Source organism: Lepidochelys kempii, chromosome 28 (assembly GCF_965140265.1).
Source record: "Lepidochelys kempii isolate rLepKem1 chromosome 28, rLepKem1.hap2, whole genome shotgun sequence".
NCBI lineage: Eukaryota > Metazoa > Chordata > Testudines > Cheloniidae > Lepidochelys > Lepidochelys kempii.
This window is the reverse complement of record NC_133283.1, coordinates 968,745-993,201: the sequence shown is the minus strand read 5'-3', so window position 1 is coordinate 993,201 and position 24,457 is coordinate 968,745. Positions and strand designations below refer to the sequence as shown.

Below are 24,457 nucleotides of genomic sequence, written 5' to 3'. Positions count from 1 at the left end.
CTTGGCCGGACCCAGGCGTCCGGCTGCGAGGGGTCCAGTCCACAACTCCCCCATACACACTGGAGCGGGACGGGGGAGGGGGGGGAACTGTCCTACATAGCAACAGCCGCACCCCCCCCCCAGCAGAGCCTCACACTCCTAGCGCTCGGGGATTAACGGGGGGGGCCCTTTAAGAGTCACTGCGGCGATGAGCGCAGCGCCCCTCCCCCTCCAGCTTGGGGCGGGGGGGGTTCAGACTGCAGGAGGGAAAGGCCCCGGGACTGGGGTGGGGAGAGAACCCAGGAGTCCTGGCTCCCAGCCCCCACTCCCCTCCCAGAGCGGGGGAGAGAACCCAGGAGTCCTGGCTCCCAGCACCCCCTGCTCTAACCATCAGCCCCCACTCCCCTCCTAGAGCCAGGGAGAGAACCCAGGAGTCCTGGCTCCCAGCCCCCCCCCCCCGCTCTAACCACCAGCCCGCACTCCCCTCCCATCTGCTTCCCTCCCGCCATCCCTTGCCCTGGACCAGTGGGTGGAGCCTGTTATGCTAATGAGGCCGAGGCTGCTCTGCATTGTGCAGCGATCCCTCCGGGAGCGGGGGGACTCTCTCTGCCCCTCCCCCACTTTCCCCCCGCCCAACCCCACTCCCCGGACCCCGCACGCCCCCATCCCCAGCACGGCCTCGGTCCCTCCCCCACGGCCACCCCAGATTACCGGCAGCCCCCATCCGGGGGAGAGGACGGGGGGGGGGGCTGCAGTCACCGTAAGGTTAAGAGCGAACACCCCGGGGGGGTCCCGGCCCCCCGCACCTGAGCCATGCAGGTCTCGATCGCCTGCACCGAGCAGAACTTGCGGAGCCGCAGCACCGAGGACCGGCTCTGCACGGGGGGGCGCGGGGCGCCGGCCCCGGGGGGCACGGGGAATGGGGGGCACCAGCCCCCTAAGGGCGCTCGGGGGCTGGCGGCGGTGGCGGGGCTGCGGGCTCCCGGCCAGCACCTGCCCCACATCGCGTTCCTGCTGCGGGAGTCCACGGGGCTGGCCACCGGCATGAAATACAGGTAGGGGGGCAGGGACGGGGAGTTGGGGGGGCTCTGGGGGGGGCCGGGGACAGAGAGGGGGAGTTGGGGGCACCCATGGGGCGTAGGGGTCTGCTGACGGGAACATCGAGAAGGATAAGAGCTCCTGCCTCAGTGGTTAGAAGAGAGGGGGCTGGGAGCCAGGACTCCTGGGTTCTCTCCCTGGCTCTGGGAGGGGAGTGGGGGCTGGTGGGTTAGACCCGGGGGATGCGGGGCTGGGAGCCAGGACTCCTGGGTTCTCTCCCTGGCTCTGGGAGGGGAGTGGGGGCTGGTGGGTTAGACCCGGGGGATGGGGGGCTGACAGCCAGGACTCCTGGGTTCTCGCCCCGGCTCTGGGATGGGAGTTGGGGCTGGTGGGTTAGAGCAGGGGGAGCTGGCAGCCAGGACTCCTGGGTTCTCTCCCTGGCTCTGGGATGGGAGTGGGGGGTCTGGTGGGTTGGGAGGGGGCAGGGACTGGAGACAATTGGACACACATCATTCAACTTCGAGTCAGATACTCCAAGTCCTACCAGTTTAGTTTCCACTGGTGTGTTATTGTGGGGTCTCTGGGGGCAGAGGGACCTCCATGTGTGGGTGTGTTATTGTAGGGTCTCTGAGGGTGTTTTTGTAGGGTCTCTGGCGGTACAGGGAGCTGTGATGGGGCAGCTGGGCTCTGAACCCCCTTCCCACCCCTGGCAGGGGCCAATTAATTCTCTGTCCCATTTGACCCTTTAGATTGCTTTAAAATAATGCCCCTCTCCCTCCTGCCGTGGGTGCGAATCCCTCTTAAGGTGGGGGCAGTCCTGTGGCTGCAGAACTCCTGGGTTCTCTCCCCTGCTCCGGGAGGGGAGTGGGGGCTAGTGGTCAGAGTGGAGGGGGGGGCTGGGACTCAGGAGTCCTGGGTTTGTTGTAGCTGTGTGATCTCTGGCATGGCCTGTGGTTGGTGCCTCGGTTTCCCCTCTCTGCTCCGGACGGAGATGCCCGGCTCCTGTGCCAGCCGGAGCAGCCGCAGTGAGCGAGAAGTTACTATAAATAGCTCCAAGATCGGGGCTGACCCCAGGCCTCTGCACCGCCGGGGAGGAGATGGGACACCGGAGGGTATCTGCCTCGTATACGGGGCCCCTCGTAAATCAGCCACCTCTGGGGTGGGGCGGCTGGTGACACAGGGACCCCTCGCCCGGCGCGGAGATGCAGCCACCTCTGGGGTGGGGCGGCTGGTTACACAGGGACCCCTCGCCCGGCGCTGAGCCTGGTGGGGCTCAAGGTAATCCAAGAGCATTAGCAAAGTGGGGTGGAGGGTGCCCTGGACAGGGTTGGCAGGGGGCTGTGGGTCAGGAATGAGGGGCGCCAGGACTCTCTGTCCTTGGGGGGTGGCCTCTGTAAACCCCCCCCAATTCTGCTTTTTCTCCCGCAGAAATCTGGGTAAATCCGGGCTCCGTGTGTCCTGCCTTGGGCTTGGTGAGTTCTTGTGGTGTGGGGAGCGCGGGCTGGGGGGATCCCGGCGGGGCTTGGGGCTCGCTGAGAGGGCACAGATGGGGGGGTAGAAGGGTATCTGCCCCCCCCAAGACCTCCCCACATCTTCCCCCTCTCCTGGCTCTGGCTCATATCACCGATTCTCTCCCCGCAGGCACCTGGGTGACGTTTGGCTCCCAGATCTCAGACGAGGTGAGTCCTGGGTCAGCCGGGGAGCTGTGGGTCCCTGTGAGATCCTGAGGGGGCCCAGCACGGGGTTGGGGGGGGCATGGAGCCGTGGGTCCCTCACCTGACTCCGCTCTCTGCACCCCCAGACGGCGGAGAAGGTGATGACCATCGCCTACGAGAACGGGGTCAATCTCTTCGACACTGCCGAGGTCTACGCTTCCGGCAAGTAGGTGTCCCTCCCCGGGCAGGGGGAACCCAGGAGTTCGGGCTCCCAGTTCCCCGCCCCCACCCTGCTCTAACCATTCTACACCACTCCTCTCCCACAGCTGGAGAGAGAACCCAGGAGTCCTGGCTGCCAGCCCCCCCTGCTCTCACCCACCAGCCCCCGCTCCCCTCCCAGAGCCGGGGAGAGAACCCAGGAGTCCTGGCTAGGGAGCGCTGTGCTGTTCGGTTGGGGGGACTCCTTCATTTCTCGATTTTTCTTTCATCTGTTTTTTTCCCCTTCTTCAGGGCCGAAAAAACTCTGGGCAACATCCTGCAGAGCAAAGGCTGGAGGTAACCCGCCCCCCAAACTCCCTTCTGTGGGGCAGGGACCGGGAGGGGGCTCAGCCCCTACTAGGGGGCCGAGCCAGTGGGGCTGGGCTGGGGGTCCCCCCCCATTGCCTGTCTAACCTGCCTCCCTTTCTTCCCCCAGGCGATCCAGCTATGTTGTCACCACCAAGATCTACTGGGGTGGCCAGTGAGTACCCAGAATGCCATGGGGCTGGGGGGGCGGGAAATGGGGCAGAGGCCAGTCCCCTCTAGGGGCGCTGGCTCCCATCAGGCCCTAGGGGGGGACTGGCTGGCTCAGGGGGGCAGGGAATGGGGCACAGGGCCTGTCTCCTCTAGGGGGCGCCGGCTCCCATCCGGCCCCACAGCGGGGACTGGCTGGCTGAGGGGGGCAGGGGAATGGGGCAGGATCCTGTCCCGTCTAGGGGGCGCCGGCTCCCCTCCAGCCCCAGGGCAGGGACTGGCTGGCTCAGGGAGGTGGGAAAAGGGGTAGGGGCCTGTCCCCTCTAGGGGGCGCCGGCTCCCATCCAGCCCCATAGCAGGGACTGGCTGGCTGAGGGGGGCAGGGGAATGGGGCAGGATCCTGTCCCGTCTAGGGGGCGCCGGCTCCCCTCCAGCCCCAGGGCAGGGACTGGCTGGCTCAGGGAGGTGGGAAATGGGGTAGGGGCCTGTCCCCTCTAGGGGGCGCCGGCTCCCATCCAGCCCCATAGCAGGGACTGGCTGGCTGAGGGGGGCAGGGGAATGGGGCAGGATCCTGTCCCGTCTAGGGGGCGCCGGCTCCCCTCCAGCCCCAGGGCAGGGACTGGCTGGCTCAGGGAGGTGGGAAAAGGGGTAGGGGCCTGTCCCCTCTAGGGGGCGCCGGCTCCCATCCAGCCCCATAGCAGGGACTGGCTGGCTGAGGGGGGCAGGGGAATGGGGCAGGATCCTGTCCCGTCTAGGGGGCGCCGGCTCCCCTCCAGCCCCAGGGCAGGGACTGGCTGGCTCAGGGAGGTGGGAAAAGGGGTAGGGGCCTGTCCCCTCTAGGGGGCGCCGGCTCCCATCCAGCCCACGTTTATCAATGAGAGGAATTTGCCGGGTCTCAGCCCAGCAGGGGGGGGGGTGTGTGTGCTAAGGCTGAGCTGGCCATGGGCCCTGAGGCCCCCGGTGCCCCCTGGGGGCAGGTCCCTATGGGGTGGCTTAGGGGATTCCCCCACCCCCATCTCTTAATCTCTCCCCCTCCAGGGCGGAGACGGAGCGGGGCCTCTCCCGGAAGCACATCATTGAGGGTGAGATGTGTGGGGGCGGATGGGGGTCAGCACAGGGGTGGGGTGGAGCTGGGGGAAGGGCAGGGGGAGCGGCGGGACAGGGTTTGGGCTTATGGGGGTGGAGCTGAAGGAAGGGGGGCAGCAGGAGGGGGTGGGGCAGGATTTGGGGAGCCTCAGGGGAGATGGAGTAGGGGATGGGGTGGGGGCTAGCAGGATTGGGGGGCTGTGGGGAGGGAGCAGCATGGGAGTGTCCATCCCAGGGGGGAGGAGTTGGGGGGGTGGCAGGATTCAGGAGTCCAGGCAAGGTGGGGGGGTCCCTGTGCCCCCCAACTGACCCCGCCATGCCCCTTCCCCCCCCCCCAGGGCTGAGGGGGTCACTGGAGCGGCTGCAGCTGGACTATGTCGATATCGTCTTCGCCAACCGCATGGATGCCAACAGCCCCATGGAAGGTGGGTCCTGCCCCCTCACACCGCCCCCGCTGGCTCCGTCTCCCCTCCCCCCGTCCCTTCAGCATTGCCCCTCCGGGGAGCCCCCACCCCGGCACCGAGAGCCCTCGCGTGTGTGTGTCCCGCGGGAGATCTCATGGGGGGGCTGTGGGGGGATGGGCCCCCCATATCCCCCCCTCACCTCTGTCTGCTTCCCCCCGCAGAGTATGACCCCAACTTCCGCCTACTGCTACTGGAAGGTACTGGAGAGACACCCCCCCCCGATCTCCCCATAGACCCCCACCCCATGGAAACCTCTACAGCCCCATAGACCCCTCAAACTCCTATAGAACCCCCCAGAACCTATCGAACCCAATAGGCCCAGGCTTGTGAGCTAGAGAGCCCCCTGAACTCGCATTGATACCCCCAAACCCCATAGACCCCTGAATCCCTGTACTACCCCATACACCTGACCCCATAGGGCAGAGACCCTCCTGAACTCAATAGATCCCCCCCCCAAACTCCATAGATCTGGCCCCATAGGGCAGAGATCCCCTGGAATGCCCATTGACCCCCCAAACTCCATAGAACTGGCCCTGTAGGATAGAGATCCCCGAAACCCCATAGTTGCCCCTTAAAACTAATAGAATCTGAATGCCCCAGAAACCTCCTCGCCCCCCCGCCCCCGATGGACCCGGCCTTGTAGGGCAGAGATCCCTGAACCGCCTGGAACCCCATTAATCCCCCTTGCTCTCCAAACCCCATAGACCTCTCCCATAGGGTGGACCCCCCCAAGCCCTCATAGACCCAGCCCCATAGAGACCTGCCCCAAAGCCCCCTAGAACCCTATAGCACCCCGACCCTCATTGACCCAGCAGTGTAGGATAGAGACCCCATGCTGGGTTGCTGTGGGGTTCACGGGACTCTACCTTATAGGTCAGGCTCTATGCGTACGTGTCAATGCAGAGAGGTGTCTGCTCGTACTGTAATGTTTGGGCGGGGGGGTGGAGATGGGGTGAGCCCTGCCCGTGGACAGACCGACACAGATCCTAACAGGCCCGTGGCCGACACGTCCCTCGGAGGTGGCTCGGCCCAGGTCCCACCTCTGTCTGCTCTGGCTCTGCAGTCTGGGTGTGAAAAACTGCCCTCAGTAGGTTTCAGAGACAACACCCCATTGAGCTAAATGGGGCCGGGTCATGTCTCCCCTGTGGCCAGCCAGGAGTGAATTCATCACCCTTAGGTCTCAGAAATAACCCAGTCACTGAGGTAAATTGGGTCAGGTCACACATCTGTCCGCAGAGTGGGCCGGAAACGCTGCCATCAGTCGGTTTCAGAGTCAATGGTCCATTGAGCTAAATTATAGCGGCCCCCATATCCGTCAGGGCTATATACTTGCCCATCGGTAGGGGCCAGGATTAACACCCCCATTGGTGTCTGCCAGCAGCTTGTAGCTCTGACAGAGCCATTGTTCCACAGCTCAGGCTAAAATGTGCTATTGGTAGGGTTCAGAGTGAACACGACACCCAAGTGGGGCGCAGGTCCCGCCGCTTTGAGCAGCTGGGGGTAGAAAGCGGGGCTCCCTTCGGGGGGGAGGGAAGCGGGGGTCCTCGGCTGACCTATCTTCCCTCTTTCTCCCCACCAACCCCCCGGGCCCAGAGATCGTGCGGGCCATGACTTACGTCATCAACCAGGGCATGGCCATGTACTGGGGCACCTCGCGCTGGAGCGCCATGGAGATCATGGTGAGTGACCCGCCCGCATCAGGAATGGGGGAGGGCGGAGGGCACCCCCGGTTTCTGGGGGGGGAGCGGGGCAGAGGGGAGGGGACGTGGCCTCCAGGCAGGGAGAGACTTTCAGGGCCCCATGCCTGGGAGGACGATGCCAGGAGGTGGGAGGGACTTTGGGGGGCGCCCCCCCGGCCACGCCAGTCTGACCCCCCCCCCCCGTGCCCGCAGGAGGCATATTCGGTGGCGCGACAGTTCAACCTGGTGCCGCCGGTGTGCGACCAGGCCGAGTACCACATGTTCCAGCGGGACAAGGTGGAGTCGCAGCTCCCCGAGATCTACCACAAGATCGGTGGGTGCCCGCGCTGGGCGGGAGGGGGGGAGGGGGGTCCATGGGGCAGGGTGCTGGGGGGTGGAATCGGGAGCTGGGGTTGGAGGGGATCTGTGGGGTGGGTGGAGGAGGGTCCATGGGGCAGGGTGCTGAGGGGGAGGGGATGAGGACAGGAGGATCTGTGGGGCAAATGGGGAGGGGCGGGGGGAGTCGCTAGGGGGCGCTAATCCCTCTGTTCCCCCCTCCCCTGCCCCAGGTGTGGGCGCCATGACCTGGTCCCCCCTGGCCTGCGGCCTCATCACCGGCAAGTATGAGGAGCGGGTCCCCGAGAACTGCCGAGCCGCCATCAAGGTACGGGGGCCCCCCAACCCCCCCCATTTCCCCCCTCCCTGCCCACCCCCCCATGCCTTGCCCGGACGCCCACACACACACTCTGCCATGACCCCCTCACCCTTGTCCTGCCTCTAGGCCTGCGGTGCCCCTGGTGGCCCTGCACCCCCATCTGGGCTCCCTCTGCCTCGTGTCCCCTAACCCGCTCCCCGGCCCCCCTGACGCCCTGTCCCCATCCCCCCCAGGGCTACCAGTGGCTGAAGGACAAGCTCCAGAGCGACGATGGACGGAAGCAACAGGCCAAGATCAAGGAGCTGCAGCCCATCGCTGAGCGTCTGGGCTGCACCGTGGCTCAGCTGGCGATTGGTGAGGGACAGGCCCCGCCCCAGGGCGGGGCTAGGGGGCGCTGTGGGGCGGGGGGGGCTCAGCAGGTGGCGCTCTCCCCTGGCAGGCCGGGCTGGCTCAGTGGTGCTGTGGGGCAGGGGGCTCAGCAGTGGGCACTCTCCCCTGGGGGGCAGTGGGGACTGACCCACCTCCCTATCTCTGCCCCACAGCCTGGTGCCTGCGCTCGGAGGGCGTCAGCTCCGTCCTGCTTGGGGTGTCGAGCGCAGAACAGCTGATTGAGAACCTCGGAGCCATCCAGGTGAGCGCCCCCCCCGGCACTGGAGGGGACAGGGGCTGGTGGGTTCGAGCAGGGGGGGCTGGGAGCCAGGACTCCTGGGTTCTCTCACGGCTCTGGGAGGGGAGTGGGGAGTTAGATCGGGGGGGCTGGGAGCCAGGATTCCTGGGTTCTTTCCCGGGCTCTGGGAGGGGAGTGGGGGCTGGTGAGTTAGAGCAGGGGGGGCTGGGAGCCAGGACTCCTGGGTTCTTTCCCTGGCTCTGGGAGGGGAGTGGGGGCTGGGGGTTAGAGCAGGGGGGGCTGGGAGCCAGGATTCCTGGGTTCTCTCCTGGCAGGGGGAGGGGGAGGGGCATGGGCATGGGAGAATCTCACCCCCCCCCCCGTCCCCCGTCTCCCGGCAGGTGCTGGCCCAGCTGACCCCGCCCGTCATTCAGGAAATTGACGCCCTCCTGGGCAACAAGCCCAATACAAAAAAAGAGTCCCGGGCTTAGGGACACGTCGGCGCCCGGGCCTATGCACGACCGTGTCCCATCGGACTGTGTATCCCTCCGCCTGGCTCTCTGGTGGAGAGGAGGAGCCGCTTCGCGCATGACCCCAGGACCCCCCGTATCTTTCCATGGCGGGGGCGGGGCGGAGCCGGATCCCTCCGCCCCCCCCGTCCTCCCTGGCCGCTGCTTCGACCTATCCCCACTGCCGGCATGAGCCAGGGGATTGGTGGGCGAGAGGCCCCGCCCTCCCCGCCAGCTTCCGCGCCGGATCTCGCCGGCCGCTTCGCCTCCCGCCGGATCCATGCTCCCGTTTTTAAAGGGACGGGCCCCCGCCTCGTCCCGGGGGACAGGCGAGGGGTTCATTGATCGACCTAACGAACCCTCGTTGATTTGCTGGCGGCCTCTGCTAGTTGAGCCGGTTTCCCGATTTTTATTTATTTATTTATTTATTTATTGGGTCCATCTGTCCGAGAGATTTGGGGAGGGGCCGTGAGGACCCCCGGGGGAGCCAGGAGCGTGGGCTGCACGGGCCGGGGGGAACCCCAGTAATCGGACAGAGGTGGGGGGAAATCAGGGTTGGATCCCAAGTGCGCAGCCCGGCAGCTGACGTGGAGAACGGGGGGGGACGACATGGGGGCACTTTCCTTGCGCCCCCCCCCCGTTGGCTCCTGTGTGGCTCTGGGACTCTTCCCCCCCCCCAGCTGGCTGCCCCCTGCTGGGGCCTTGGGGAATTCCCTATTTTTCCTCTCCCTGCCCCCCCCCCCGGTGGCGGAAGGATATGGCTCCAATCCACCCACCCCAGGACATTTTTCTGTCCACTTGAGTTTCTTTCTCTGCTTTAAATGGAAAAAACCAAACCAAACCCATCGATCACCCAGAGCCAGCTGTTCCTATAGCAATAATGCTCCAGCGAGGAGGGGTGCGGGGGGGGCCTACGAGCCCCCCCCATCCAGGACCGCCCCTCCCCCTCCTGCTTTCGCACAATCCTGGCTTCCGGTCGGACGGACGGGGGCTGGACAGACGCGCCCCGTCCTCTCGGGGGAAGGTGGACTCTGTACCAACACGAGAGCGGCGCTTCCCATTCTCCCCAGGAGGGGGCGACAGGCCCTGCTGCTGACAGAAACCCAGAGGAAAGCGGTGGGGGCAGGACCCAGGCGTCCGGGACAAAGTCTCCGCTCCCCTGAACCATGCTTTTCCTTTGCTTCCTGGCCTACGTGGCATGCGGCTGCCATGACTTGCCCCAGAGGTGGCCGCGTCTCCTCATCGGGCCAGGGGTCCCTGAGTGGCCCGGCACTGGCTCCCGCGGGGCTGCTCCAGCTGGGCTGGCAGGCAGGTGGCCCCCGCTCTGAGCCGGGCTCTGGGGAGGGGAGTGGGGGCCGGTGAGTTAGAGCAGGGCCCCCCCCTGAACTGGGCTCTTTCCCGCAGACCCTGTGTGAACCTGCACTGCACCTCAAGAGCCAGTAGGGGGCGCGTTTTTCTTAGATCCCACCAGATGGGTTTCAGACTTGGGAGGGGAATTAAATGCTGGGGTGCGTTAGAGCCGGGGGGGGGGCTGAGAGCCAGGACTCCTGGGTTCTCACCCCAGCTCTGGGAGGGGAGTGGGGGCTAGTGGTTAGAGGAGGGGGGGCTGGGAGCCTGGACTCCTGGGTTCTCTCCCTGGCTCTGGGAAGGGAGTGGGGGCTGGTGAGTTAGAGGCGGGGGGGCTGGCAGCCAGGACGCCTGGGTTCTTTCCCCGGCTCTGGGAGGGGAGTGGGGGCTCGGAGCCAGGACGCCTGGTTTCTCTCCCTGGCTCTGGGAGGGGAGTGGGGGCTGGTGGGTTAGAGCAGGGGGGGCTCAGAGCCAGGACTCCTGGGTTCTCTCTCCGGCTCTGGGAGGGGAGTGGGGGCTGGTGGGTTAGAGCAGGGGGGGCTCAGAGCCAGGACTCCTGGGTTCTCTCTCCGGCTCTGGGAGGGGAGTGGGGGCTGGTGGGTTAGAGCGGTGTGGGAGAGCTGGGAGCCAGGACTCCTGGGTTCTATGCCGAGCTGACGCAGTCTGTGACCTTCTCCACTGTTCATAATGAGCCGCTTCAATGAGCGGTTCTGCGGCGGACGGGATGTTTGTCCCCTTTCTCCGCAGTAGGGCGTGAAAGGAGAATAGCCCAAGGCCTGAAATAGCTGCCGTGCTGCGGGGCGGGAGTGACGAGCACCAGCAGGGCTGGGGGGGCTGGGCTGGCAGGGGGCTGCAGGGTAGGAGTGGGGGGTACTGACAGGGCTGGGCTGGCAGGGGGCTGCGGGTCGGGAGTGAGGGGCACCGGCAGGGCTGGGGGGGCAGAGGCTGCGGGTCGGAAGTGAGGGGCACCGGCAGGGCTGGGCTAGCAGGGGCTGCGGGGCAGGACTGGGGGGCACCAGCAGGGCTGGGGGGAACCCAGGGCCGGGCTAGCAGGGGGCTGCGGGTCGGGAGTGAGGGGCATCGGCAGGGCTGGGGGGGCAGATGCTGCGGGTCGGAAGTGAGGGGCACTGGCAGGGCTGGGCTGGCAGGGGCTGCGGGGCAGGAGTGGGGGGCACCAGCAGGGCTGGGGGGGCAGGGCTGGGCTGGCAGGAGGCTGCGGGGCGGGAGTGGGGGGCACCAGCAGGGCTGGGGGGAGCCCAGGGCCAGGCTAGCAGGGGGCTGCGGGGCAGGAGTGTGGGGCACCGGCAGGGCAGGGGGGAGCCCAGGGCCGGGCTAGCAGGGGGCTGCGGGTCAGGAGTGAGGGACACCGGCAGGGCAGGGGGGAGCCCAGGGCCAGGCTAGCAGGGGGCTGCGGGTCAGGAGTGAGGGGCACCGGCAAGGCTGGGGTGTGGAGGGCGCAGGTGTGGGTCTATCTCAGGGTTATGCCTCCCCACCCACCTGATGCGGTGCATTGCAGGTCGTTCTGTTGTGCCCTCCAGTTGGGGCCCCCCTGCCCTGTAGCCTCACCCCACACGGACCCCCCGCCCCCCGAGATATCTGGGGTTTGGGTGTGGACGCTTCGCTCTCTTTTCAGAAGGTTGAAATGTAAAAAAGAAAATAATAAACCAGTAACCAACCGAGCCTGGTGGCGCCTGCCTTCTTCCCGAGCACCAGCAGGGGGCAGTGACGCTGAGGGGACTGGGCCACACAGCCAGGAGAGGGGTCCCCGGGTAACCAGCTGCCCCGCCCCAGAGGTGGCTGCATCTTGGCGCCGGGCGAGGGGTCCCCGGGTCACCAGCCGCCCCGCCCCAGAGGCGGCCGCATCTTGGCGCCGGGCAAGGGGTCGCTGGGTCACCAGCTGCCCCACCTCTTCCCCCCACAGCATCATCCTGAAGTGGGGCTCTGGTGTAACCCCCCTGGATCCTTTCCCACCATCCTGCTGCCTGGGCCCGTGCGTCCCGACTTAGTGGCTGCTAATTTTTCCCCTTCCTCAGGCTTGTTTCAGCCCGATCCCCCAGCTGAGCGTAGCCCCCCCACAGAGACCGGCCGGTCCCACCTCGTCCCCTGGACCCCTCGGCGTGTGGAGAACTGGGCTGAGCCCGGGAGGGGGGGAGCGTGGCTGAGATGGGGCCTAGATGGCACGTCCCCCCACACAGGGGGCCTGAATCAGCCACGGTGCCCAGCCAGGCACAAGGGGGGAGCCTGGCGCGCACGGGGTTGGACGGGGCCGACGTGTGGCCAGGGCGGGTGCTGGCAGGGGCTTCGGCAGCTGGGAGAGTCCCCGCAGAGCCACTGACTCATCAGTATTAGAGTCACACGGGGGGGTGGCAACGGGCCAGAGCACACGGTCCGTGCGTTTCCACAGGCTTCCCGGCTCTGGGGGCGAAGAGTGAGTGGCTGGGAGCCAGGACTCCTGGGTTCTCTCCCAGCTCTGGGAGGGGAGTGGGGGCTAGTCCCCCGAAACAAACCCCAGCACGCCCATGTCCATCCGACGTGCCGGCCGTTTGTCTGCTACATAATTGAGTTTGGCTTGGGCCAACATCTCGCTAATCCCGGCGGAGAATAACGGAGGGGACAAAATACTTGACCATAAACCCAGTTAGCCTGTTATTTGCTCCAGAGTCAATCCGGAGTCACTCCACGGGAGTCAATGGACCGATCTCTCCCCTCCCTCACTCCAGAGTCAATCAGGAGTCACTCCCCTGGAGTCACTGGGACAATCACCCTCCCCCCGCACACACACTCATTCCGGAGTCAATCAGGAGTCATTCCACATCTTGGCTGTAACCCCCTTTCTCTACGTGCCGCTGGGCCACCCAGCGCAAGAACAGGGAGGGGCTGGCACATTGTGCCATGCTGCATATCGGCACCCAACTCCCATGGGCCGTCCCTGCCGTTCCACCATCTTGCGCCCGGCTGGGCGGCCCCATGTGCCACGTCCCAAACCCACCTGATCACATCCTGTTCACTAATTTGCCTCTTCCTCTTCACCCCCCGGGCACTGCCCATTGGGGAGGTGACACCCCAGTTACAGCCCTGCCGGGAAGGTGGCTGGACAGGCCCAGCCAGCCGCCAGGCCCGCAGTAATTAGCCAACAAATTTCATGCTCCCTGAGCCAGGCGTGTGGGGATAATGCGCCTCCCGTGACCAAGGGAGACTGGCCAGGCACATGGCAGCTTCAATTACCAGAGACAGGTAGGTGGGGCTGTGTGCCTCAGTTTCCCCACCTCTTTGGCTAGTCTTTGGGGCAGAGCCCGTTGCTCCCCATGGGTCTGTGCAGCACCTGGCACAATGAGGGGCCCAGATCCGGTTTGAATGGTCTTACGGCTTCCTTAAGACTGTGTGATTATTTCACAGGGCTGGGAGCGGGGTGGCGGGGATAGCAGGGGGCTGCGGGTCGGGGGTGAGGGGCACTGGCAGGGCTGGGGCAGGCGGGGGGAGCTCAGGGCTGGGAGTCAGTTTGCTGTAGGGCAGGGTGCCTCAGCCCCCTTTCCAGGTTCGCCGGGTTGAGCAATCCTGGGAAAACCGGCTCCTGGGATTACGCAAATCCCAGTGGAAGCTGGCACGGTGCCCGCAGCAGGGAAACCAGGCTAGGACCCAACCCCCCGAACGCACCTCTCTGCCCAGCCCCCAATCCCAGCCCTGCAGAGCCAGCGTCCCCGAATCCCATCCCCTGCCCCCCTGAGCCAGCTAGTCCCCGCCCGGGGCCGTCTGGGAGCCTGGGGGGGAAAGGCCGTACCCAGTCCCAGAGAGCAAGGGGTTAAGAGCCGGTCGTGGGGCGCAGGGGACATGCCCGCAGCTTTCTGGCCGAGTGGCATGTAGGCACCTGGTGTATTTATTTACCCGCTGGGACTGACTCACGCTCACGCTTTGTGGCTGGCGGGCGTGAGTCAGAGGTTGGGAAATCGGCCATGTGGCAGGGCACAGGCCGCCGGGTCATCTCCCCCTTCCCAGAAGCTATTTGCCTGGGGGGGGTCACATGGGTCCCTAGATCCTCTCTGTAGCTCCCAGGCCCCCCGATTCCCCCCGACACCCCCAGGCCCAGCCCAGAGCGTCCAGTTACACCAAGGTCTGCCGGCAGCGAACAGGACACGCCGAGGTCCCTGCCGGTCTGGGGCTGTCCGAAAGCTGTTGCACCCCGAGCCAGGCAGACACCAGGAAACGCCCCTGCACCAGCTGGGGTCTGGGGACGGGAAATCAGGCTGGTTGTAGGATGGAGGGAAGACAGGCGGACAGGGGATAGATTTGGGGCACATGGGTGCTGGAGAGGAAAGCAGGACATAAACACACATGATCTATCAATCGCTCGCGCACAACCCGCGGGGGACACCACAAATGTACCCGGAGACGGCCGCACCGCCATAGGCAACCGCGGTCATGGGTACGACCGTACCCCCACTCGCAGGCAACACGACGGAGAATGTGCTGACCCCGTGGCCAATTGCAAGCCCCCAGCCAGACTGGGGGGTGTTCGGCCATGGGGAGATCTGGCCCCGGTAGGGAGCCCTGGGCCTTTGGGGGTGGGGATGGGGTAGGATCCAGCCCTCAGGCAAACTCGACACTAGAGGAATGGGCTTCCCCAGCCCCCCAACTACCCCGACCTGCCTGGAGTGGGCACAGTCCCGGCACCCATGGGCGTCCTCCTCTGGGTAGGGCAACGAGTGCCTGACACTAATGGATTTAGTCCCACTCTCCTTCCACTGCTGGGGAGAGAACCCAGGAGTCCTGGCTCCCAGTGCCCCCCCCCCAGCCTGCTGCTGACAAGGGAGCCCAGCTATTTGCTAATGACTCCAGCCCCTGCAGCTCCAGCTGCCCCAGAGCTGGGCCCGTCATTTCCAAAGCCAACTCCGCTTGGATCCAGGCCCGGGCTCATCACCTGCAGGAAGAGCGAATGACGCACGTTTGGACCAGCAGCTGGGGGTGACCTCATCCTACCCCCGGGGGTATCCTGCCACGGCTTCTCCTCAGCCCCTTTCTGGTGCAGCACACCAAGGGCCCGTCGAGGAATGCAGCCACCTCTGGGGTGGGACGCGGCAGCTGGGTAACAGCCCCGGAGAAACAGTGCACAGGGATCACTCACCTAGCCCTGCAATGCAGCCACCTCTGGGGTGGGACGCAGCAGCTGGGTAACAATCCCTGAGCGATGCTGCATAGGGATCACTCACCTAGCACTGCAATGCAGCCACCTCTGGGGTGGGACGCAGCAGCTGGGTAACAATCCCTGAGCGATGCTGCATAGGGATCACTCACCTAGCACTGCAATGCAGCCACCTCTGGGGTGGGACGCAGCAGCTGGGTAACAATCCCTGAGCGATGCTGCATAGGGATCACTCACCTAGCACTGCAATGCAGCCACCTCTGGGGTGGGACGCAGCAGCTGGGTAACAATCCCTGAGCGATGCTGCATAGGGATCGCTGGCCCGGGACCGGAATGCAGCCACCTCTGGAGCAAAGCACAGCCGAGGTTTAACAGCTGCAGAGCACCACGACACGATCGTTTAGGAGAGGATGCGCAAGAACCATGTTAGGAAGCTGGAACAGGTGGCCGGGGCAGGGGGAGGCCGTAAGCCACGGGGTCCTGTCACCCACATGCCCAGCCCTGTAAAACACGGAGGGTCAGGGCACGGCCAAATGGGCCCAGGACAGGCCCTCAGCGGGATTGGAGGCTGAGGGGAGAGTGCAGTCTAGTGGCTGGGGCTCTGGGCGTGGACACCCGAGGCTATCCCCACCTTGGGCGATCACCTCCACCCTGTTTGTGCCTCAGTTTCCCCCTCTAGACAGACAGGCGTGGCGGTGTTAACTAGCTGGCGCGGAGACCCCGAGACCCGCCGGAGAGCCGGTCCCCTCGGAGGGGGATTATTTCTGATTTCTCCCTGGCGGGCGCCCAGGCACCCAGGCCTGGTTCAGGGCTGCACCAGGCGCGCACAGGAGGCCGGCAGAGGCGTGAGGGGAAGCGACGGGTTTTGGACGGACGGAAACAGGCCGTTAGGTAGGGGGATGGGGGGCACAGAGCGGTCGGGGCTCAGCCAGGGAACCAGGGTTAGGGCAACCCCTCGGCCGGGGGCCCTGGTCGGAACCTCCTTTTACAGCGGGAGAAAATGACGCAGTGATGGGGACAGAACCCAGGAGTCCGGGGCTCCCATCCCCCTACGCAGAGAACCCAGGAGTCCGGGGCTCCCATCCCCCTACGCAGAGAACCCAGGAGTCCGGGGCTCCCATCCCCCCACGCAGAGAACCCAGGAGTCCGGGGCTCCCATCTCCCCCACACAGAGAACCCAGGAGTCCGGGGGGGGGGGGTCCCATAGAGAACCCAGGAGTCCGGGTCTTCCACCTGCTCCTCCCCCCACAGAGAACCCAGGAATCCGGGGCTCCCATCCCCCCACGCAGAGAACCCAGGAGTCCGGGGCTCCCATTCCCCCCCGCCCGAGAACCCAGGAGTCCGGGGCTCCCATCCCCCCACGCAGAGAACCCAGGAATCCGGGGCTCCCCCGCCCGAGAACCCAGGAATCCGGGGCTCCCATTCCCCCCGCCCGAGAACCCAGGAATCCGGGGCTCCCATCCCCCCACGCAGAGAACCCAGGCGTCCGGGGCTCCCATCCCCCCACGCAGAGAACCCAGGAGTCCGAGGCTCCCCCCACGCAGAGAACCCAGGAGTCCGGGGCTCCCATTCCCCCCGCCCGAGAACCCAGGCGTCCGGGGCTCCCATCCCCCTACGCAGAGAACCCAGGAGTCCGGGGCTCCCATCCCCCCACGCAGAGAACCCAGGAGTCCGGGGCTCCCATCCCCCCACGCAGAGAACCCAGGAGTCCGAGGCTCCCCCGCCCGAGAACCCAGGAGTCCGGGGCTCCCATCCCCCCACGCAGAGAACCCAGGAGTCCGGTGCTCCCATTCCCCCCCGCCCGAGAACCCAGGAGTCCGGGGCTCCCCCGCGCTGCGGGTCCGGGAAGGGGCGGAGTTTGGCCGCGGGCGCGCCCCGCCCCCCCAGGCCGGGGGCGTGGCCAGGCCGGCTATATATCCGCCGCCGGCCCGCGGGGGAGGAAGCCGCTAGGCGAGAGAACGCGGGTACGGCGGCCGCCAGCGGACACGCGAGCCATGGACGCGAACGCGGAGAGGGGCGCCGCCGAGCTGGAGTGCGGCATCTGCTACCTGCCCTACGACCGCCGGGCGCGCGCCCCGCGCCGCCTCGGGCCCGCGCACGGCGCTTGGCGCCGCCCCGCCCCCTGTCACCACGCGCTCTGCACCGCTTGCCTCTGCCGCCTGGCGCGCGACCAGAGCTGGGAGGCGGTCACGTGCCCCTTCTGCCGCACCCCCACCTCGCTGCGCGTGCGCGGCAGGGGCTGGGAGGCGGGGACGAGGAGGCGGAGCAGCAGCAGCAGCCGGCGCCGCCTGGCCCTGCCCCCCGTCGACCCCGAGCTCTGGAAGCGGATTGGCCGGCGGGAAGAGGAGGCGGGGGAGGAGGAGGAGGAGGAGGCGGTGCCTGGCAATGACGTACCGGAGGAGGCGGGCCAATCGCGGCTGTGGCGGGCGCTGATGAAGCTCCTGCGAGGGGGCGGCAGCCGCAGTAGCGCGCGGGAGCGGCAGCCAATCAACCGTAAGTCTCTCCCCTCGCGCCCGCCCCTTACCCCTCCCCGTTCCCCTTCAACGGTTCGGGCGCGCGCTGCCTGCCCGAAGGGCGGGGCCGCACGTGCCTGAGGAGGGCGCAGAGCCTGGGCCACTTACATCCGGGTCCTTCCCACTTTGGCCAAGGGCGGGCTCTGAGGGGTAGGAGCCTGGCCTCAACGTGATGTCAAGTCAACTCCCCCCTTCAGCTAGCGCTCCACCCCTAGGGGTCTGTGGGGGGGTGTGCTGTCAAGTCACTCCCTCCCTCCCCCCTTAGCGTGCCCACCATGGGGGGCGGTGATGTAAACTCACCCCCACCGTGGCACGTGCCCCCTCACCCCTAGGTGGGTGGGTGATGTCATCCCCCTCCTTGGTGAGGTCATCTCTTATGGGGGGGTGACGTCACCCCCTGGCCATGGGGAGAGTAGGGTCTAGTGATTAGAATGGGGTGGGGGCTGGGAGCCAGGACTCCTGGGTTCCATCTCTCACTCTGGGGGGGAACTGGGGTCTAGTAGCTTAGAGTGGGGGGGGGGCGGCACGCTCTGGGAGGTAGGTGGGGCAGGAGGTCGGGCATCATCAGTACCCGTCCCGCCTTTCTGCTCAGTTCCCGCTCTCTAACATGGGGACAGGAAATCCTCGAGCAGAGGCGTTTCAGTGGTACATATTTGCCAGGCTGGGTTGCGTGGGCCCGGGAGCGTTATCACTTGTGTCGTCCGGTCTCTGCCTGCACTCACGGCTCTGTGACTCTCTCCCGCAGCCTATTGTCCAGAGATGAAGGATCTTGCCCTCATGAACTGCTACATCATGTGAGGCTCCAAGGGCTAGCCACAAGAGTTGGGGCTGGCTGCTCGTCAAAAGGCTTAGAAGACTCTTGGGAGAAACCAGCTCTTTCTCTCCCCCTCCCCAAGCAGTGCTGGCTAGCTTCTTCTCCAGGCAGGTAGTTACTGACAAACTGTCTGATCTCATTAGACTCCATCAGCTCTATGGGACTCAACCATAGCACTGGAGCTAGAGTTCCTGGTTCTCATTAACCTGCAGAGAGAGATTCCCGAGGCACCAGCGACTGGCGCGATTGCTTGCGGCATTGACCTGTCACTGCTCATCTCTGTTGCAAGCAGGGAGACTTGACAGGGGCTGTTGGGTCAAATCAGCCGCAGAGATCTGACTGTCTGTCGCCATGAGGCCTGGCGGCTGATCAGTTTGGAGGGTGGCATCCCAACAACTTGTCTGGTCCTGACATCTACAGCCCCTGAAATGCCTTACGTGTCCGGCTCTCCCACTCTCCACCCCTCTCTGCCGTATAAAATGCCAGCGATGCCACTGACCCACCTACCAGCAGATACGGTAAATATCTGGTGGAAAGTCCCATATGGGCAAACTCTGAGCCTCGAGTATTAACTGATTCAGACAGCAAGATTAAGTCTGTGTGCTAACGAACTAGTTAAAAATACCCCTCAAACCCATGACCTCTTTCTCTGCGAATCCCAATGAAAAGCCTATTGCTGTGGTGGTGTTGCCAAATTATCTGCCAACCCTTATCCTTTACCATTGCGCAAGTTAGCAGCCCAATCTGGAGGCAGAATTCCTGTCTGGCCCCAGTTTCGGAGCGCTGCATGTGAAACTGTTGCATGAGGCGAAGGTTTCAGACGTCCCCATGCATCTCTCGCTGAAGAGGCTGGCTTCTTGGTGCTCTCTGCTATTGTAGCATTTCTGTGAAATGAATTTAAATATTGAAGAGTTTGAAATAGGGAATGTGTGTATCTGTTGTCTTTAATATTTAACTATTGTAACTTATATTTAATTTTAATAAAACCTGAAATGTCAACGCTTATTTGGTTGCCTTGATCTCCTTTCCAACAGGAAGGTGGTGCCTGGGGACAGTATCATCAGTAAGACCCATTGCTGTTACTTGGGAGGGAGGGAGGTCCAATAATCAGGACAGGGAGTCAGGACTGGCTTAGAGAACGGTCTCTAATGCTTAGAGCACGAGGGGGTTATTTTTTAAGCCCTGTTGCAGAGCGAGGGTCCTTCCTTATCCTGAATAGTGCATAACCTCAAATGTGAAGGATGCTGTCACTGGTTTGTGGCAAGTCTCTGCCACTAGCCCCTGTTAAAACAACCTCCTAGAAGAGTCATTCTAGTTACCATGTGGCCTGCTCCTATTTCTGTGTAGTCTTAAGACACTGTGTGCAGCTTCTCTTCACTCCATAGACCCAACACTCTTATCTAGGTGGCTCAAACTGTCTTTAGCACTCACAGCTGCCTCTGCTCTTTCTTCCCCACTCCTTGAGCCCATCTGATCGTTCTCTGCACCCATGTTCTGACGGTGTGTCTCAATTTTATCCCCTACTCAGGACTTCAGGTTTTCATTTCCCACCACTGACAGCTCTTTAAAATGGGCCCTGTAAACTCCACGTGGATTTGGCTGCACCATCACCTGAGATTAGAGCCACACGCTGGAACTACGTATCTGTGCCTGGCCTAGGGGAGAGGATATGACTAAGACTTTGGTGACTAACAATTCTCATTAAGCACCAGCTGTTTATTATTTAAAATTTAATAGATTCTAAGCTCCCTGTGATCATCTAGTCTGATCTGCATAACACAGGCCAGAGAACTTCCCCGAATTTTCTCCTGTTTAAACTAGAGAAGAATCTCTTAGAAAAACATCCAACCTTGATTTGTTTGGCATCTACAGTAACTAGCCATACATAATCCCGGGCAAACCCAGTTCATCTTGACCTCCTTCCTACCTAGCAGCTCTGCTGACTCGTGCTTACTCTGATCTTAAAATGATCTCATGGCATGTGACTTTCAGATCACGAAGAAGCCCTTGCCTCACTCACCTACACCCTCCCAGACGTGCTCTTCTCCTTTGTCACCTAGGGTGTGACACTGAGCCTTGAGTAGAGTTTCTTTGGTGGCAGTAAATAAGGAGAAAATGAGGCACACCAGCCAGGCAGATTGGAACATGGCCAGTCCCTGGAGACTCCCTGTCTGGCTAATGGGACTCTGTGGCTCTTAATTGACTGTGATTGTTTGCGCTTTGTGCCTGAAAGGAAACAAATCTAGAGTAAAAATAAACAGAGGTGGGTGGACTTTCCTTTTTTTAAGAACGACCCAGTTTGGGGAGCTTGTGAAGTGGATTTTTTCCATCTGTGCTCTTCTCCAAAGAAGGTGTAAGTGGGTTTAAGGCCACAAGGGGCTGTCAGATCATCCCGTCTGACCTTCTGTGAAGCACGGGCTACTCAGTTTCACCCAGATAGTGCTATGTTGAGCCTGATGATTTCAGTTAGACCAAAGCACATCCGCCCTCAGGATGCTAAACTGGCAGAGAACAGGAGAAAGCCAGGTGCCACGCCTAGGTCCCCTGCAATGGCAGGGAATTGAGTAGGTGATGCATGCCCCATGCTGCAGAGGAAGATAAATTCCCTGTGCCCCCCTCAACCGCCCCACACACATACAAAGTCCCTGCCTATTTGATCTGTAAGGAAATTCCTTCCCATCCCCAAATCTGTTTATTAATCGGACCCACATGTGAGCAAGACATAGCAGCCAGGCATCCAGAGAGAGGATTCTATGGGCAAGCTCAGAGCACTGTCCCGTCTCCTGCTGTGGCCAATTGTTGATCTTTCAGAGGAAGGTGGTGGTCTTGGGGGGGGGGGGTTTGGCATCCACTCTCACTTGCCCTTTGCTTTGTGGCTCTTGGTTTTCTTGGGCAGCAGCACTGCCTGGATGTTGGGCAGGACCTCACCCTGTGCAATGGTGACTCCCCTCAGCAACTTGTTCAGCTCCTTGTCGTTCTGCACGGCCAAGTGCTGAGGGATGATGCGGGTTTTCTTGTTATCCCAGGCAGCATTGCCAGCCAGCTGCAAGATCTCAGCGGTCAGATACTCCATCACAGCGGCCAGGTACACCGGGGCTTCAGCTCCCACTCGCTCCTCATAGTTCCCCTTGCGCAGCAGCCGGTGCACCCACCCGACTGGGAACTGCAGTCCGACACGAGAAGAGTGAGACTTGGCCTTGGCCCGCACTGTCACTCCTTGCTTTCCATGGCCAGACGTGACGGGGATTCCCAAGCACCTGACTACTGTCACTGCAGCGATCAAATGCACAATAACACTACTTGGTGGGCAGGGGAGATTGGAAACACACATTGGGTGGGGGAAAAAGTCCCTTCTTGGCCCTTGCAGGTGACAGGCTGAAGCCCTGAAGCATGAGGTTAGATTCATAGACTCCAAGGCCAGCTGGGACCACAAAAACCATACAAACAGCACACAGAAGCTGGATTAAAACACATCTTTCACAAAGCTATCTTGTCATAAAGGCTCCAAACAAGGGAGAGTCCCTTGAAATGTCACCTTCTCTGGCCTTTGCCTCCCAGCTCAAGGGAAGAAACCACTGCTTCTCTAGCTTCTCTTGGAGATTTTTCATGCCTGGACCAGCTTGCTTCGTAAGGTGACGTCTCCTACAGAATGGCCTCAGGCCGGTTGGCTGCATTTCACCCACGTTCCTAACAGAGGAGGCTGTTTTCTGAACAAAGTATAGGCTATTTATTTACATGAGGGGGGGACTATTCTGGAAAGCAATGACTGAGGAGAAAAAAAATATATATATGGGGCCTGTGGTATATAATCAGGTGAACCATGAGCTCCCAATGAACTCTGTGACCAGAAGGGCTAATGCAGTGCTTGGATGCATAAACAGGAGCAGCATGAGTAGGAGCAGAGAGATGATTTTACCTCTGCATTTGGCATGGGTGTGACTGCTGCTGGAATGCTGAGTCCAGGTCTGGTGTCCACAATTCAGGAAGGGATGTTGATAAACTGGAGAAGGTTCAGAGAAGACCCATGAGAATGATTACAGGATTCAAAAACCTGCCTTAGAGTGAGAGATTCAAGGAGCTCAATCGAGGTAATTTAAGAAAGAGAAGGACTAGGGGTGACTTGATCATAGAATCATAGAATCATAGAATATCAGGGTTGGAAGGGACCCCAGAAGGTCATCTAGTCCAACCCCCTGCTCGAAGCAGGACCAATTCCCAGTTAAATCATCCCAGCCAGGGCTTTGTCAAGCCTGACCTTAAAAACCTCTAAGGAAGGAGATTCTACCACCTCCCTAGGTAACGCATTCCAGTGTTTCACCACCCTCCTAGTGAAAAAGTTTTTCCTAATATCCAATCTAAACCTCCCCCACTGCAACTTGAGACCATTACTCCTCGTTCTGTCATCTGCTACCATTGAGAACAGTCTAGAGCCATCCTCTTTGGAACCCCCTTTCAGGTAGTTGAAAGCAGCTATCAAATCCCCCCTCATTCTTCTCTTCTGCAGGCTAAACAATCCCAGCTCCCTCAGCCTCTCCTCATAACTCATGTGTTCCAGTCCCCTAATCATTTTTGTTGCCCTTCACTGGACTCTCTCCAATTTATCCACATCCTTCTTGAAGTGTGGGGCCCAAAACTGGACACAGTACTCCAGATGAGGCCTCACCAATGTCGAATAGAGGGGGACGATCACGTCCCTCGATCTGCTCGCTATGCCCCTACTTATACATCCCAAAATGCCATTGGCCTTCTTGGCAACAAGGGCACACTGCTGACTCAGTGTCAGTCGGGGAAACAATATTTAATAATGGGTTCTTCAATCTAGTAGAGAAAGGTTGAACAACATGTTCCTATGGCTGGAAATTGAAGCTAGACAAATTCAGAGTGGAAATAAGGCATAACATTTTAACAGAGCAGTTAACCATAGGAGCAACTTACCAGGGGCCGTGGTGGATTCTCTCACTGACCATTTTTTAAATCAAGATTCGGTGTTCTAACTTCCACTGATGAGTTAGGAGCTTAAATCACTTTAAAGATTTGAGCCTACGTTTCACTGACTTTCAGTGAGACTTAGGTTCCTGAAAAGTCGCTTCTAAGGTGTTCAAAAGTGCCTTGTGCTCAAAGTTTGGCCAGCTGTCCCTGGTTGAGAGAGAGGTGTTAGAAGGGATGGGAGTTGAGCAGAAAGAACAGCCTCAGCGAAGCTATTAAAATCCTCCCGTGCAGTGCTGTGTGACAGGCATAAAAGAGGTACGTGCATAAAAGAGCAGTGTAACTAGGTCAGATGTGGTTGGATTTCAGCTCTCCGAGGCTAAGCAGAGGGAAACGGAGCTGCGAGCCAGCCACAATAATTCCATCTCTCGGGTCCCTTGTCGTTCTAACATGGATGCATAGATTATAACACCAGGAGGGACCCTTGTAGTCCTATCTTGTATAACACGCTGGGTGGGAAGCCCCCAGCCCAGTTTCTGGGCTATATTTATTTTTTTAGATTTCAAATCAGAAAGATGCCTTTCTGACGCTCTGATGCACCCTAGCATCATTAATCATATAATTAAATTAAATCTGAGCGGTGTTAAAATCATTGCTTCACAGGATCTCGGCTGGCCAGCTACCCTTCGTCTAGGAAGCCGCCTGCCCAACAAAGGTCGTTTTCAGCATACCCGGAGAGTCGCGTTATTTGGGCTATTTCAGATCATCTTGGGCAGCCTCTGAACCAGGAGTAAATAAGTATTTGAGCACAGGCAGATAAATAGAAACGCTGTGTGTTAATGAGTGTGACGGATGTTTCAAAGGGAGAGGAATGACAGATTTAACAAACTTCTCCCACCTGCCTAGTATCTAAGAATAGCCAGGTGTGCCCGCTCCTACCCCTTTCATCAGGGGCTGCCTGGAGGGTAGCATGTAGTTGGGAGGTTTAGGTTGGATATTAGGAAAAACTTTTTCACGAGGAGGGTGGTGAAGCACTGGAATGCGTTACCTAGGGAGGTGGTGGAATCTCCTTCCTTTGAGGTTTTTACGGTCAGGCTTGACAAAGCCCTGGCTGGGATGGGATGATTTAGCTGGGGATTAGGTCCTGCTTTGAGCAGGGAGTTGGACTAGATACCTCCTGAGGTCCCTTCCAAGCCTGATATTCTATGATTCCATGATAAGTGGAAGGTATTTTGGTAAGGGTCGTCTTTATGGCCTCTTTCCATCAACACAGCAACTCCCAGCTCTTGCTATCTCTCTGTAGCCTTTAGGCCCAA

General features: G+C 61.6%; 3 protein-coding genes across 4 annotated transcripts; 2 read left to right on the top strand and 1 right to left on the bottom strand.

Moving 5' to 3' along the window:
- Window positions 1-548: 548 nt before the first annotated feature.
- KCNAB3 (potassium voltage-gated channel subfamily A regulatory beta subunit 3) lies at window positions 549-8,495 on the top strand. Of its 2 annotated transcripts, XM_073326528.1 has the most exons (15): window positions 549-1,034; window positions 2,446-2,489; window positions 2,659-2,696; window positions 2,819-2,898; window positions 3,183-3,227; window positions 3,367-3,411; window positions 4,443-4,486; window positions 4,829-4,915; window positions 5,116-5,151; window positions 6,548-6,633; window positions 6,847-6,967; window positions 7,203-7,297; window positions 7,522-7,642; window positions 7,831-7,919; window positions 8,297-8,495. In XM_073326528.1, exons 1-15 carry the CDS (start codon window positions 793-795, stop codon window positions 8,384-8,386), a joined length of 1,263 nt encoding a protein of 420 aa, XP_073182629.1. In that variant the 5' UTR covers window positions 549-792; the 3' UTR covers window positions 8,387-8,495. The 2 variants fall into 2 exon arrangements, with proteins under 2 accessions (XP_073182629.1, XP_073182630.1); XM_073326529.1 differs by lacking the exon at window positions 5,116-5,151.
- An 8,334-nt stretch (window positions 8,496-16,829) lies between these two features.
- RNF227 (ring finger protein 227) lies at window positions 16,830-19,220 on the top strand. Its single transcript, XM_073326493.1, has 2 exons — window positions 16,830-17,381; window positions 18,147-19,220. Exons 1-2 carry the CDS (start codon window positions 16,883-16,885, stop codon window positions 18,197-18,199), a joined length of 552 nt encoding a protein of 183 aa, XP_073182594.1. The 5' UTR covers window positions 16,830-16,882; the 3' UTR covers window positions 18,200-19,220.
- A 1,623-nt stretch (window positions 19,221-20,843) lies between these two features.
- Window positions 20,844-21,675, bottom strand: LOC140904170 (histone H2A.J-like). Its single transcript, XM_073326494.1, has one exon. The coding sequence runs from the start codon at window positions 21,619-21,621 to the stop codon at window positions 21,070-21,072; it is 552 nt and encodes a 183-aa protein (XP_073182595.1). The 5' UTR covers window positions 21,622-21,675; the 3' UTR covers window positions 20,844-21,069.
- Window positions 21,676-24,457: the final 2,782 nt, after the last annotated feature.

Bases quoted from the DNA above. Each gene is read 5' to 3' on its own strand.
- KCNAB3 (XM_073326528.1), top strand. From the start codon at position 793: ATGCAGGTCTCGATCGCCTGCACCGAGCAGAACTTGCGGAGCCGCAGC. The intron at 3,228-3,366 runs GTAACCCGCCCC...TTCTTCCCCCAG, and splicing joins CTGCAGAGCAAAGGCTGGAG to GCGATCCAGCTATGTTGTCA. The intron at 7,920-8,296 runs GTGAGCGCCCCC...GTCTCCCGGCAG, and splicing joins AGAACCTCGGAGCCATCCAG to GTGCTGGCCCAGCTGACCCC.
- RNF227 (XM_073326493.1), top strand. From the start codon at position 16,883: ATGGACGCGAACGCGGAGAGGGGCGCCGCCGAGCTGGAGTGCGGCATC. The intron at 17,382-18,146 runs GTAAGTCTCTCC...TCTCTCCCGCAG, and splicing joins GGAGCGGCAGCCAATCAACC to CCTATTGTCCAGAGATGAAG.
- LOC140904170 (XM_073326494.1), bottom strand. From the start codon at position 21,621: ATGAATCTAACCTCATGCTTCAGGGCTTCAGCCTGTCACCTGCAAGGG.